The sequence below is a fragment of the Apostichopus japonicus genome, chromosome 14 (assembly GCF_037975245.1).
Source record: "Apostichopus japonicus isolate 1M-3 chromosome 14, ASM3797524v1, whole genome shotgun sequence".
NCBI classification, from domain to species: domain Eukaryota; kingdom Metazoa; phylum Echinodermata; class Holothuroidea; order Aspidochirotida; family Stichopodidae; genus Apostichopus; species Apostichopus japonicus.
This window is the reverse complement of record NC_092574.1, coordinates 23,744,229-23,760,259: the sequence shown is the minus strand read 5'-3', so window position 1 is coordinate 23,760,259 and position 16,031 is coordinate 23,744,229. Positions and strand designations below refer to the sequence as shown.

Below are 16,031 nucleotides of genomic sequence, written 5' to 3'. Positions count from 1 at the left end.
GGGCCCAGGGCCCCATGCAGTCCGTGCATGGCATATCTTAGTCTTTGAATTTGTGTAGCAATTTTCTCATGTACATATCGCAATGTGCTACATTCGATTTCCGAATCACTTATTCACTGTGCAATGATTGCTATAAAAATTCCTGTAATTGCATAATGTGAGATAAGTTGGGTTACAATTTGATGGCAGTTTCAAAGATACTATATAATTGTTTCAAATTATCCAACGTTTCACATGGTGATGCAGCGATTTTCTCTTGAAACCTCGGCCGTCATGTTCGATATATACTGTAAACATCATACATCAGGAGAACAATGCGACGTTGGATGGATAACTTGATTGAGATAAAGTGCTTAATTGGTAAATATATACAAGGCCAGATAAAGTAGGTTTAATCTCCTTGAATAATCAGGTTCAAAGGTTGAGATAGTGCGTGTGTACTTCTTAAGTGATCTGTCATCATTTTGCCCCTGATTACAGAAGTAGATTTGAAACCAAATTTATCGTTAAAGGGGTCGTTACATGATCGTCAACAGATCCTTCTATACGAGGAATACGTAACTGCTAAAGTCCACCCTGTAGAGGAAATGTGATATGATAATTTCAAAAAGGGTACCGTACGTACGAGGCTCCCTTTTCTTATACCCTTTACTTTAACTTATACCCTTTTCAGGACTTGCTCTCTTAGAAGTAAACCTTTTCGGCATTCAAGTTATAAAATGTAATAAAAGTGGTGTTTTATGAAAGATGTCATCCCATTTACGAGATTGTAATCTTAGATACTAAGCACATCTTGTTGTATCATATGCTATATTTTAATACTTGTATTCCCGGGGACAAAAAAATTGTATTATAGGGACGGAATGAGCAGTATGAACAGCTTGTCTATATATGATGATGGTTCGTAAATACCATCAATAGTGTTGCTTGCGAGCCAAGAAATATGCCTGTATAGCCTAGAATTAGACAATTGACTGAACTGTTTGATCCGCGGGCAGGTGCTTTAATATATGGAGAGCATACAATGGCCGATAGCGTAATTAACCTTCTGTTCGGCACTATACGTACGTTGGTATTGCGAGTTCCAATACTTGCAACTTTAGTAAAATCTCAGATTCTTTTCCTGTTTCATGTTTTCCTCGATATAAAACCAGCCAGTAACACTATGGCCAATGGTGATTGATGTAGGCATATATATAGTCAATACGCCAGCGTATAGTAAGAAGAGTCAATCTAGTCAATAAGTGCCCACGGAAAAACAGATAATATAAAACACGTTACACAACCTTGGTGTAACGGTTTTATAAGAATTGACAAAATCTATTGCCCCTTATTCACTGTTTTCCTTCTTTTTTCTTTTACAAACATAAGAAATAAATTTGAAATTGAAAATAATATTTTCCCAAGTGTTTCATCCTGAAAGTATTGCATTCGTTTTACTTGACGGAAATTTGGCAGTAGAATGTGAGACCAGCGGTCCGCAAAAATGTATAGGCCCAGCGACCCAGTTGACCTCCAACCCTCCAATGCAGGGTTTCCCTAACTTTATCCCCCCCCCCACCACGAACCCCCTGTGGATGTCAGAGTTGTCCACGAACCCTTAACTTTTCGAGACACGATCTGAGTCATTATTATACTATAATACGTATAACAGTGCTTCGTTAAAGATCAAGTTCATAGTGTAATATTGCAGAGTTTGTCGACTTTTGTACATTACTAAATTATGTGATATATTAGATTTTAGTTCAACAAAAAGTACTCTAGTTTTGTCTTTCAGAAACGTCTCACGAACCCCCTGGGATGGACTCACGCACCCCATGGGGGTTCATGCACCCCAGTTAGGGAACCCCTGCTCGAATGCGATGCTCAGAATGCATGAAAAATTCAGTAGTCTATAGGCTAAAAACGTTATAATAAAATAACTTCATCGTTCACCATTTTCCAATTACAAATTAAGAATATTTACACTCGAAAGGAAAAGGAAAGTTTAGTGCGTTCCGTTATGTTCATCCGAAATCACTCTTTGGAAACGTCTCTGATGTTATTCAATATACCGGTGCTGTGGCCGGTGTATACCGGTGCTTATACCGTTGCTGTGGCCGAGTGGATAAATGCGGTGGCATTTGAAGCAATGAGGCTTAGCAATCGGGAGGTTCCGGGTTCAAAACCCGGCCGGGTCATGTAGTAAGGTGGGTTTTCACCCAAGAGCAATCTACGGTTTTCGCCATCTGTAATGACTTTCTAAATTGAAAAGATTCCAAATTTGAGTTAAAATGTTGAATTGGAAGCCACCCGACAACGACGTGTACGTTTTAATCCAAAAGCCCTTGCGGGTTTCTCCCACATTTGTTGTCGCCTCAGCGTGGTAAAAATAACTGTTGATTATTATCATTATTATTATAACATACAATGCAATATCAGAGGGTATACATTCCAGTCAAACGCTTTGAAAATAGCGACCATTGAAGTAATTAATTAATAAAAATTAATATGTTACTTAGTTTGATGGATGATATCACATAATAAGGTAGTGGCTTCTGTTTTTGTTTTGTTTATTAATATCTTGACCTTAGAGACCAAGTTCGTGAATTACTTTTAACAAGGTCACATGCATAGTACGAAACTCCAGATGCAGCCTTGCCACCAGGAAGGAAGGAAAACCTCGTAAAAACCAGATCTTTCGCCAGCTGGAGCTGTTTGCCATCGGACTCATTTGTCAGATATACATATTTTATAACTTGATAACATTTGACTAGTTTATGATACCTATAAACTGTAGCTGTTGCACGTGACTTACAGTAGTATACAGTCAGCATATCAATACAAACAAGGTCGTAACGAATTCACTAAGTTGTTTACTGTATTCAATTTTCGTCAGAGGTTATGTTAGCTAATACAATTTTCCCAAATGAAATGTCCAACTAAAACGTAGTACAGAAGACTAATATTTCAATCAAACGCAATCACGTGTTGGGGGAATGTAAACTATACATAGATCTGTTGGTTTGAAAATAACAAGAAAAACCCAATATTGTATATGGTATATACGTTTCCTCTATATACTTGAACACTTTAAAGAACTTCTGGTGATCGGGCAAACGGAATGTCAACATGTGTTATTTGAATTTTCCTCACAATGAATGCATAAACACTTCCAAATATACCATGCATGGTTGGCATAATGTCTGTCGCCATTTTGTAAAGACATTTATATACCTTCGAATAACATCCATTCTTCCGTCCAATATTTTTTTACCCTTAGTTGAGAGATGTTTGATATTTTGTTTGCAAATTAATTCGATAAATGTATACTAGTATATTAACAAGCCGACAAACAACATAACTAAATTGCACATTGAGTGATCGTCATTAAAGTGGACGGGGTCGGTTTTAAGTTAACTTTAACCAGATGAAGTTTTTTTCTTTCTTTTGATGAAAAGTTTCTGTTGATATTTCCAAATGCCGAGTCCCCGGAAATTAGAAATTTTCAAATATCCTGAGACTCTCGAAGTTTAAGTGAATATTAAATGGCTATAAGCCGCTTCTTTTCCGTTACGGTGATGCCCATTTGAAGCAAAATAAAACGACTTAACCATTCGGTTCATTTTGGACCACTTTCGCTGCAAGCCTCCCAGTGAATATACCTTGCGTAAAATCACGACATATCAGCCGGAGAAAATGGCTTTAATTAAAATAAGCGCCGAGTTTCTTCATTTTTTCGGTATTATTAAAGCATATTATTCAATAATAGTGTGGTTTATATGTTTATATAGCTCTACTGTGTCAAGGTTCAATTGCATTTTCAAAATGTGATAAATAGCGTACTTTAATACGAGAGAGAGAGTCAAGGCGACGACATCTCTAGGATCGAATATATAGCATGAAAGGTGACTTTGCATAATTGACAAAAAAAAAGGGGGTTCATTTTGGTGAGAAGAAGCCTCTTATGGTGTGTTAGTTTAATCAGTTGTTATCTTATTCTTGATTAACGATCCGTATAGCTCTGGTATATAACAGTACCAGAAATTGGCAGACGAATTTGAAAGAAGCTCATTTGCATATTGGTGTATTTTTGTGTTACCAAAAAAACTGAAGTTTGATAATAATCAATACCATTTGTTTTATCTTCAAACACATGAAAAATGCACACCGCCCTCTATACTAAAACTCAAAACAATGTGTTTCAAAAGAATTGAAGTTTGATAAACAATACCATTTTTTCACGTTATCGCACGAAGCGCTAATTTATTTACAAGCAAATTGTCGTAGTTATCCGAAACCAGCATGACTCAATTCAGGTACTGGTATGTGCTATCCGTACTTGACAATAGCATTATGACATGGACTTGAAATTTCTTTTATCGCTTAATTGAGTCATTCGTGCAATGTACTATTATTATTGTCTTTTTGTTCGTTGTGACTTGTATGGCATTCATACCGCACATTTTTCCATTGCAGACAAACCTGAATATCCTCGGGTGTTTTTGTTCGAAGCATGAATGTGGTACATACGTACGTAAAGCTTTTAATGCCGATACCCTTGTGTGTTGATATATCTGCGGCATGGCGAGGATGACGTATATGCAAATGTTTTAAAGGGATACGTTTCCCACGTTCAGATGATTAAACCATATCCTTCCTCACACTGGTGACATTACAGGAGGTGTCTTTGGAGGTTTTACAGGTCATAGGTATTGGTGCCAATTTTAAGCACTCGCAACAGAGGGAATCAATATTCCTTTGCTACAGGCTCGGGTCCTCAGAAATATTGCCAGACATTGAGGAGTATTCAAAGAGACAGATCACAGTGGTAGTAAAGTACTTGTTAATGTATGAGCATGGATGACCATTTTCTTGCCCTTTTAGCATATCTGAGAGCATAACCAGTATTTGCCCCTAATTTTTAACAGGGTAAGAATTGGTAGAATTTGACCAAAGTACTTGTTCTACACCTCCAAGTTACTTCCAGACATCGAAGAGTGTGAAATTAGACAATTGAATGTATCAGAGTGTGGGGGGGGGGCGGGAAGGGTTGCGGGTCACATTGAAGGTGGTAGTTCTAGCATATTTTGGGCCAATACTGATGACCATTAAACCATGGATGATCATGGACGGGTACAAAGAGCCGTGACATTGCAAATTTTCAGAACTTCACATCTCACGTGTGTTTACGTGCTATACATCGTTCGTGATTTGCTGGTTTCGTATCATGCATTCCTCTGTATTTTGATCAGGGAGTTGTTAAAAACTACCACCAGAGTTGGCCAAACTCAGTCAAATTTCAGTCTAGCCTGGCTGGCGCTTATACTTTATACAGGGAGATACCACTGCAACGTAGTATCATGGAGCTGCTATAGTATATTGCATCTGTGCACGCGAGATTTTCAAAGTGTAATTCATCCATTCCGCCAAATTGAAACACGATTCGATGATACTCCTGCAGAAACGGCATGTGTTCCAACTTCATGTGCAAGACATTAGTCTTGGCACAATTAACATATACAGACCTTCCCTCAATGTTATTCCATTCTCCATGGAAAAAATACTACTTATGTTATCCACTCACAGTGGGGAATGTTGGTGAAACAGTGTGCCATGCATGACGCAGACCCAGCTACATTTTTTTCATTCACAAAATGATGTGAACGGGGGTATCAAAACCCTCTTACCGTTGATGGATGTTTGACATGTGAGACGGTGTCGCTGCCTGGCGGGAGATCAGACATTTCTCATCTCGTAATCCCTCAGGAATCTTGGGGAATTTCCATCATTCTCTCCGCTCATGATGGTCGGACAAAGGTATAACAACTGAGCCCATACGTTCAAAGTCATTAAAAGCCTCCGGAAATCCGATTGTGTTGTCACGTTAATTTATGAGGGCAAGTTCATGGGCTAAACATTGGCGAACCACCAAAACAATAGGCTCAATGGTTGGACATTGGACAGAATCTTATTGAACCGAATAGAAGAACAAGGCCCAACAGTACAGAACAAATAAACAATGGACATGAGAGAATGATGAACCTGTGATGTGGTAGCAGATCAATGCCCAGAAAGCAGAGTAATTATTTTTCACAGTTTGAGAAATATATTTCTCGGAAATGCATAGTTCTAGAAAAGTGGAATATATAGACTTATACAATTAGTTATTAATTTTATGATAATTACAATTTTCTATGATTTAAGTGTCCACTGTTTGCAATGTATTTCCCGCCGTCCCAGCTCAAGGGTCAACACGCAGTCCAGTTGTCTTTTTACTGTTGTTCCAATTTAATCGAAACCGAAGTGCTATTTGTATGTTGAATTGCAGACCGTGTAAAAAGCTGTGTGACGTCAGTCAACAAATAATCTTTAAAAATAAAGGAGGTTAAAGTTGAAGGTTAAGTCTTGTATGAGGCTAAAGCCTCCTCGCACGACTTTACAACTTACCCCCCCCACCCCCCTGGTCATTGGTAACTTGTCACACCCATGGGCACACACCAAAATGTACACAATTCAATCGACCTCCCCTGGGGCACCACAGTGCACCACGTCCACGTGTCCTCGGGGACTTCCCATAGGGTGCAGCCATGAACCGGCGCACACAACTATATGTACAAGTTACCTCGTCCATTTATACACCTGGGTGAAGAGAAGCAGTGGACATGAAGTGCCTTGCCCAAGGACACAACGCATTAATCTGGCGAGGACTCGAACCTGCAATCCTTAGATCACTGCCTTAACCACTTGACATCACAAAGCTCTACGTAAACCTATGCGTTACCGGCACACGGTGCCCCCCCCCCCTTCCCTCCCGATACTCCTGTCCAGACGTGTATTATTGAAGCACGCCGGGTCCGCAAACTGGGGCGCATCCCTGTGAAGCGCGAGTCCCAGCGGGTCGCGATAGCTGTCAAATCTAGCTTTCATACATTCGGAGCAACGGGTCTGTTGATCGTGGCTTGATCACTTCACGGAAGCTCCTGATTGGCCGTTCGCCTAAAACTTTGCGGACCGTTGTTTGTAATATAGCATACGCTAGTCTCTCCAGACTACGGTGACTGTAACCGGTTGTGTAGGGAGACGAATGGACATGAAAACCACGAAGGCCTCTACTGGATAATTCGCATCTGTATTGCATCCGTGAAAACTACCAAAAATATATTAAATTCTCAATTAACGTACAAAATACGTAAAATAATCAATAAATCGCAAGCAGTACAAAATATACAAAGTGTCACATAAAGATTAGAAATACTATGCAAGCCTCAAAACGCGCAATTCAAATAATTTCTACAATAACACCGTTACATTTAAAACTCCATTAACCATAATAGTTAAAACGTACCTCTTTGATATCTCTTAATCCTCACGCATACTACGCTGATAATACAAGGTAACACTATTACATGTGTACAGGCTGCCACGCCCTTGCATGTACGGTATGAAATAAATAGTTGAGGCAATGTCACTGAACCTACGCAGATCAAGAATGCGAATTAACCTTTAATGCTCCTTATATCACGCAACCGAATAATGAAGCAGCAGAAGGCATGACCTTACCTACTGAATATAGATGAGGCACTTTCTAAAAGGCAGCCAGTTGGGACAATTTCGTAATGCTAATATATACCTCTCTAAACTGTACTCCAATATTATGCTCTCTAAGCACTGGTGTTGACAGTACAAACAGTTCCTAAACTTGATCTGATGGAAAGATGATATTCATTCTGCTCGAACTGACAATACGAGTGCCCTGAAGCGGAATATGACACTACAGTATAGAAAAATTGTCCCAACTGGGTGGTAAAAGGGCATGAAGAAACTATGTATACATTCTCTAACAGTAAACCAGAAGAAACCCAGTATAAAGAATCAATAAATACACGAAAGAATTTAAAACGAAAAGAAGAAAAAAAGATGCAACCCCATCAATGAATTTAAGATATTTCAATGAATTTAAGAAAGGTCAGAGAACGATACATTTTATAAATACAATACCGATAACAGGTGAGAACGCCGGAGGAAGTGCTATAAATTTAGCTGTATCATTGGAGACATTCTATGTACTCTTCCCGTCTGAACAAAAAAGAAGATGAAATTTATGGCATGAGAACAACATGTGTCCACCAGGATATATAACCACATGACATGCTTAGTATGCACAGAGGTAGTATGATGTCTGGTTCAAGTATGACGCGCCTTAGAGTTTTAGATGAATATTTATAAGTCCTTGGCAATTACATTTCTGTAAAATTATTTTGGTAAAAATGTCGAGCTTTTGCGATGTCTTAACGACATGCACAATCACATTTTACTCAATTTTGACAAAACATTGATGAAATTGTGTGAGATTTCGTAGGAATATATCTTTACATATAGAAGTTTAAGGTTCGTTGACCTTCGTGTAGACAGTGAGCACATTGTCACTTTCACGGAAGTCGCGAAGTAAATTTAATTACAATAAATGGCAGTAAATCATTTTCTTGGGAATGTTTAACGGAACATGGTACGAGGTCCTTTATTGGTGAACTGCAAGACATTTGATTACAGATCTTCCAAATTATTGGGGGGACAAATTCTTACAGTCGCTGTTTCGTGCTTCTTTGGCCCCGTTTTTTTTTAATTATGCGTCACTTCTCGGCCACCGTAGTCTGAAGAGGGGCCGAACCGCAGACTATGTATATACCATACCGTGTGCACTTTTACAATGGTACTTCGACGCTGATGTTGGGAGCTAAAAGTGGAGGGACATTTGCCTGACATATTTACATTTACCCCGAAAACTAAGCCCACTGCATGCTAAAACTTTCTGTACATTACAGGTTTGTACTAAATTATGTTCTGACCTACAAATTAAATTAAAAGTGATATTTACTTTAATGTAGGCCTATACCAACCAAAAATTACACCCCTATAATAACTCCCATAATGTCCCCATTGCTACACATTTACCCCGTTCACTCCACTGAATAAAATAATATATATAATATATTCCGCTTAAAAAAAAATTGAATATAAATCGTCGAATTTTTAATGTCAAAGTTCATTCTATAACCATTACAGATACTCACCAAAACAAGTTAATTTATAGTGGACGTATGTGATCGGCATACGAGAGTACCAACTTAGCTATAATTTTGGCAAGGTGCTTTTGTCTTTATGGTATGTACACGTATGGAAAATTTTCAACGATTGCTTAATTTTTTCAAGATATCGCAATGGTGGTTAATAATATTAAATAAAAAAAATAAAACATAAAGAAAATAAAACGACGTAAAACTCCCAAAAGGCACAGTTCCAGCCAGATCACAGTATGGTGGAACAGGACAAAGAGAGGATAAGTCACAAAAGAATGTTTCTCAGTAGAAAAATTCGAAATGTGCAAATAGATATCCTCAAGGCTGATTTCAGAAATATAAATATTGTTTTTATCTGCAAATGGATAGTAGAAGCTTTCGAGGTTGTTTTGAATTGTATTCTTTGGAGAGAATTTTGTTTAGATAAAGAATTAACAGTGCTAGAGGGTTCAATCCTGTTGTCGTGTTTCTATAGACGTGTCAGGGGTCTTACAGCTTCTGGAAGTTTATTGAAATTCCTCTCTTATTCAAATTCAAATCAGAACTTGCCGTATCTTTTGCAGAGTGAATAACTTTCTTCGACATACTTAGCCGGCTTGTTCTTTCCCCTATACCAAATACTGTCAAAGAAGCTCGGATACTTACACCATTTGTGGTGTTTGGTGTGTGTTTTTAGGTGGGTGGGTGGGTGGGGGTGGGTCATCTAGGAAGCCCTCGGCTGCGAAGGAAACCCCTTTAGAATACCCCTAGATTTCAAGAACGCGGTCACAAAGTTTTTGGAACATTTACCTGTATTAACCGACATAGTATTATGTCTGTAATCCAGGACTTCTCGGCCCGAGGAGACAAGTATATATCGGTACGAAAAGCGGTGAATAAGGGCAACGTCAACAAGAACAGTAAGGAATGTTCGCACGCGAAACGTTAAATTATTCCACCTTGTTTGTAGCAGAATTATCATATGTTGCAGCTATAGTGCCACCAAACTCACAAGCGAGGGGTCCCGGGCCGCCTCGGTCGCGCCCCGGATCAGCCATAATGAGGTAGTTATAATAAATCTTTATTGGGTACAAGAAACCTGTATCGAAATTGGTGGAAGTCAAAGGTAATTCGAACCCGGCCGACAGTGGTCAAAGATCGAAAATCTTGTAAACACGATAATTCAAAAAGTAAAGCTTGGATGAACTGCCTACTTGGAAAGTAGGTGCGCCTTATTTAGAATAATAACATGAATGTCTTCCATGTAGGCCAAACGGTCATTAGAGGTCACCAGAAATCAGAGTCTGCCAACTTTGTAATGATGATAACTCAATCTAGCTGTGCGGACCAATTTGGTACCAGGTACAAAGAATGAAAACCCGCACGCAGTTATCATGGACAGAACACCCCCTGAGAAACCATTAACTATACACTGTGAATCAGAGAAGTTGTGTACGTGGGAGGGCGTAGTAATGCGGTTGGTAAATAGGCCGATCAAACCTGTCAGAACTGTGACGGTTATATCTCTTAGCCAATGGCTCAAAGCGTGACATCTGCATGCTTTAGAATTTAATATTACACATACTTGTTAACCATTGTATTCAATTGTCGGTAGGCATTTCATTGTATTCAACTGACATCTGTATTCCGGCGAACTAGCTCTGAAAATTTTCCATCACATCGACCACCGCGCCAGGCTGCATTACGCATGCGTACACGTGTTCAAAGTAGATTAAATACGTTAAGATGCCAGAAAGTACCGCATCACTAATGAAAATAAAGGAAATTTCGCTTTGCTTAGAGTTTGCAAGATGTTCAAAATCAGTTCAGATCCCTGCTACGTATTCCCTGTCTCACCTGCGCATGTCTCGTTGCTATGACTGATATGCCTGTAGTCGTTCTCTCGAAAAAAATTATATTTTTTGTCAACCTACCTGAATGGCAATAAATAGTTTATAATCATTATTATACGATAATAGTTGTGGGCAAAACGATATTAATTATATTTGATATATCAAATAGTATACCCCGAGTTGTGGTCGTCATGTGGGTTGTGGTTTAAGAAAGCTTTTCCCGGTCCACGACACAGAAGCTTCCATGAGGGTTGAGGCTGAGCCACAACCCACATCCACCCCCCGCCCCCGCCCCACGTCCCTACCCCTCGAAATCGATGCTTTAAATGCATGAAAGCTATACAGTTTGGTCTATTATGGAATTGATATAAATAAAATAACTTGATCCGTTGCCAAGCTCCGAAAACTACAAAGGTAAACTTTCCGACGTTTGAAAAAGACGGAAGTTGTTTGTGACCAACGTTGGGTTAGCAGCCCCTATATGAAGTTTACCGACCATCGTATTTACTTATTCATGGCCTTCATATGAACACTCTCAGGAACACATTGTCATATGGCGATCGAATGAGTGGAACCACCGATCTTCCTGACACGGAGTTTCGGATTTATTGCTTTGATTTCCATTTAGTCGATACGAGAAGAATACTCCAGGTCAATTTTTTTTCTTTTTCGATATGTTAAAGAGGAACATAAGCTAAACATTCTGGTGAAATTTGCATTCAATTCCTCTGTACCGTTTTTGAGATATCGACAGTTTGAAGTTGCCACCTTTCGTACCAACTTTATTTGTTCAAAATTGACCACAGATTATACTTTTTTGCATGTGGGTCATTCCATAAGTTTAGAAAAGCTTTCGTGCCTCCGTTACAACTACAGTAAGATATCTCTATTTAAAAATAGCAAGGAAGGGCAAACGTGCACGTTTGACCTCAACAGGTTGCAGCTAATCCTTCTCGAGTTCTAATTGTTGCAAGTATAGCCTACATATAGCTTGACTTAGTTGGCTCTAAGTACAACGGATACACCGCGGTCATCACTAATCTTGACCCTTATGCAATCTTTAGAATGACCTACATTGGAAAACGTGATATCCTCTTTATCTATTCAATACAAGCAAACTGTTTACCACTCATTACCGGTCACTCGTAATTAAAAAAGATCGGTGGGCGTTTCCTTGGTCGTATCCTTTATCTGTAAATATTGTTGGTTTTCGATCCACCGTTGCATATCAGGCTGTGTGTACATTTATCATAGTCTTATAGTACTCATGTATATAGTACGGTCATGCGTTATACTTTGTTTCAATATTAAACCTATTGAATAAGTTGTAGCATTGTGGTTCCTTCGTGGATGAAAACATTCTAACAAAAAATATTCAACTGCCATTCAACATACCAAAATTGCTACACAAAATGAATTATGTGTAGCATATGTGTTCTACTCAGCTAGCTACACGCTGGGCATAGATTTACCCTCCACCCTCCCCTCCCCCTTAGCCTTACACAGGGTCACTGTTTTGCGATTCGAAACAATTTATCCAAGAACCACTGCCAGTTTTGACCAGCATTTGCTGTCATGATTCATTCTTATAAGTTATCAGTTAATTGAAGTTATTGCTTTTCAAAGAGATCACTTGACGGCCATGTGAGGTCACCTGAGGTGGATCCACCTTAATGAGTCCAAGAAGCTGGATGATTCCGTAGAGTTCAAAGGTCACTGAAGGTCAAAGATCTGTAAGGGGTGATGAAGAACCCTGTTGTTCTTTGTAGAGTTCAACTTAGTAAACATCACTCAGCGAAAAGTTTAATCAAGTCTATTTATGATGTGTGGATCGACCTTATGGAGTACATATTATTTTGTTTGCGCCCGAAGGCCAAATATCTTTTATGTTCCAAAGGTTGAAAAGGCTGTAAAAACCTAGTAGACTTAACCCCGAAGTAAAGATTTGATGAACGTGTGTAAGGTCAACTTGGGCGGTCACATTCCTCAGTGATATCTATGGTGCGGTCTGTAAGCAGCTCACCCTGTAACATACGGTAACCACTGGTACTCCTCATTAAAAAATTATAGGGTTTGGTTTGCGCATTGTGAAATCAACAGGAAACGTACTTAATTATTCCGACTTCTGGTTAAAGTTGACTTGTTTATTTATCGAAAGTTTTCGTAAAACTATGTTTTCCGTGCTTAAGTTAAATTGTTAGTTTGTGGTGTGTTCAAAGTTCGTTTTGGCCTAGTTGCGCGAAATATTAGGTTCTTGTCTCATGCCTATTAGTGTAGCGTAAGGAAACAGACGAGCCATGGTTATTTACTATTCATCAGTAGTTCCATATCGCTATTGATGTACTGAGAAAGTACGAAACGCAATGTGGCGATGGTAATTAAGAAACATTGGTTGATATAATTGCTTTAGAGATAGTTCGTGGTCGTAGGGTCTGAAGCAGCCATCGTATGAAATGTATGGCCCTAAGGACAAACAGCTTAGTTTGGATCAAATTTATGGTTAAACTTCACTGTAGCAATGAGTAGTAGCTTTGTCAGCCTTCCTGCTAACCCATACATACATGATAAATGTATGGACCTTTACCTCCATTATACTAGTTTCACGCTGCAATGAGAGTTTTGTGGAATTAACTAGTTCTAGCATTATTTCATTTATCTTCTAATTTGGTTTTCAGATGAAGAGAAGGCAGACATTTCTAATGGTGGTGCAGAGATAAAACAGTCACAGTTTGAACCAGAGGATAAGGATGTTGAAAGCATCAAATCTGATGGACGGGGTAACTGGGGCAACCAGCTTGATTTCTTGTTGTCCTGTATGGGTTATGCCATTGGTCTTGGCAATGTCTGGAGATTCCCGTATCTCTGCTATGAGAACGGAGGAGGTAAGTCAGAGTCACCTGCTCAGTGTACTAGAATTGGTTTTGTTAAGTCTAGCAAATTTATGCAATATTCATTGAGGTTTGTCACATCTCCTAGAACTCTTGTCATTTCAAATGCTACCCTCTGTGTTAAGGACCTAAAGTAAAACCAATAGTAACATTCAGTCGCCTGTTGTGTGCTTGTGACGGACATATGCCTGGTCTTGTAACAATATTAAATGTATGGTGTGGAGTGCTGATGTGTTATACGTAGATCAGAGGGAGAGGTAGGAGAACGGTGGGAGACATTGCTGGACAGATATATCCGATATTGAATCCATTTCTATAATCAGTGACTGGAAAATACCCTCAGTCAAACATTAACTGAATCTGAAGTAATCGAGACAAAGAGATCATTATGATCAGTTAGTGGTCCATTTGTATTACTGTTTTCTTTTCTGCCCACAGAAAATGGGTAAACCTTTGATTGACTTGAGGATAATATTCCCGGACAAATTTGCCCTTCATTTAACAGTAATTTCATTGCTTTTATGTCTGTAATGTTGTTACCCATGATTAAAATTCAGAATGTAAATTACCTTGAAAATAGCTCGGCTATATTGTGTGGTTTTGTAACAATGGGACTATTGTTAATCGATACTGTACATTAATGCTACCTCACTGTTCCTTAGAATGGTAATAAGGGAGAAGTAAGAAAAGGATACAGTATATGGTTGAATTCACTGAAAGTTTACCAAAAATCTAAGATATGTTTGAAACGTTAAAAAAATGATTTCACACGCCTCAATGAAGTGACTGAACATTAGGGAGAGCTACATTTCATTCGACCACAATACATCCCCCCCAGCATCATACACACAAAAGAGGGTGGGAAGTTTCCCAGTATGGAGAGGAGTGTAAGGGGGGGGGCATTCATGAAACAATTCCACCGTGAAATTAACTTTACTAAAAATAACATTGTTGATGCCTCGCTTTCACTACTTATCTGTATTTTCCCTGCATCCAATGTCTAAATGTATATATACTTTCATAAAGTCCGCTAAAGTTTGAGATACTTCATGGCCACCCTTTAAAGTTATACCATATGTTGTATTGAACATGTCTTGATAATTAGAAACAACACTGTTTATCAGGAACTGTACTTATATTTTATATTAAATGTCAAACTGGTTAGGTAGTTAGGTAGGTCTTTGCTACAAGTTTTCTGAAGTGTATCCGGTGGGGTGGGGGGGGGGGGTAGATGGATGGTCATCATACACCATCTATTAGTGCTAATAATAATTAAGGTCAGAACACGTTTTTAATTTATTGATTTATAATAGTACATTTTTGGTGCAATGGGACATCGTGAAAACTCCCATAAGTTGAGTGAGTGGTTGACCAGCTATGTTTGTAAGTGACCTCATTGTTTTGTTACATGTTTTTCACCCCTTCATAGGTGCTTTCCTGTTGGTTTACTGTCTGCTGTTGGTCGTTGCTGCCCTGCCAATCATGGTGTTGGAGATGGTCTTCGGTCAGTTTACCAGCACTGGGGCCATCAGTGCCTGGACCGTTAGCCCACTTTTTAAAGGTACTGTGAGTGTACAGTGGTACACGTTTTGTTGATATGATCCGACGATTTGTACTTTACTATTCTACAGAGTCATTTATCAATGAGATAATATTGTTAATGGTTTACATTATGGTATGCTGTGTTAGCTGCTACAGTATGATTGTAGGAGGTGAATGCATCTTTCATCAGGTTGTTTAGAATGGTCAGGTCAGACAACAATTAATTTCCCCCCTTACTATGCCCCCATAAGTTCTTCATCAGTTGATAACATCGTCCGTATGATACATTTATTCATTTTTCTTTTAACAGGTATTGGATATGGGATGGTTCTGCTATCAACGTATTTCTGCTTGTATTACAACATCATCATAGCCTACACAATATATTACATGATAGCATCATGTAAGAATCCGTTACCATGGGCTGGATGTGACCATGACTGGAATACAGAAAATTGCTATACTGATCAGGTGTCTGATACCACAGGAGCAACTCCGACTCTAGCTTCTAACGTAACAGTTGCCAGTGGACTTGGAGGAAAAGTCTGGGCAACTGAAGAGTATTGGAAGTGAGTCATTTATTCAGTTAGTTTTCTCAATTTTCTCTCTAGGCTTGGGCATATAAGTCAGTATCACGTTCATCCCCGATGTTAGATACAGTATATTGAACAATTCATCCTCTTAAAAGTCACTACTCTTGGATAGATGAG

At 38.9% G+C, this 16,031-nt stretch overlaps 1 protein-coding gene across 3 annotated transcripts in view; it reads left to right on the top strand.

Moving 5' to 3' along the window:
• LOC139979624 (sodium- and chloride-dependent glycine transporter 1-like) overlaps window positions 1-16,031 on the top strand; it is a 40,886-nt gene that overhangs the window by 4,818 nt on the left and 20,037 nt on the right. For 2 of the 3 annotated variants that reach the window (XM_071990604.1, XM_071990601.1), the window contains exons 2-4: window positions 13,567-13,773; window positions 15,209-15,340; window positions 15,632-15,890. In XM_071990604.1, coding sequence (XP_071846705.1) covers window positions 13,707-13,773; window positions 15,209-15,340; window positions 15,632-15,890 — 458 coding nt within the window. In that variant the 5' untranslated portion in view covers window positions 13,567-13,706. Of the gene's footprint in view, window positions 1-12,771; window positions 12,928-13,566; window positions 13,774-15,208; window positions 15,341-15,631; window positions 15,891-16,031 lie in introns of those variants that run through there. The other variant, XM_071990603.1, reaches the window with a different exon arrangement.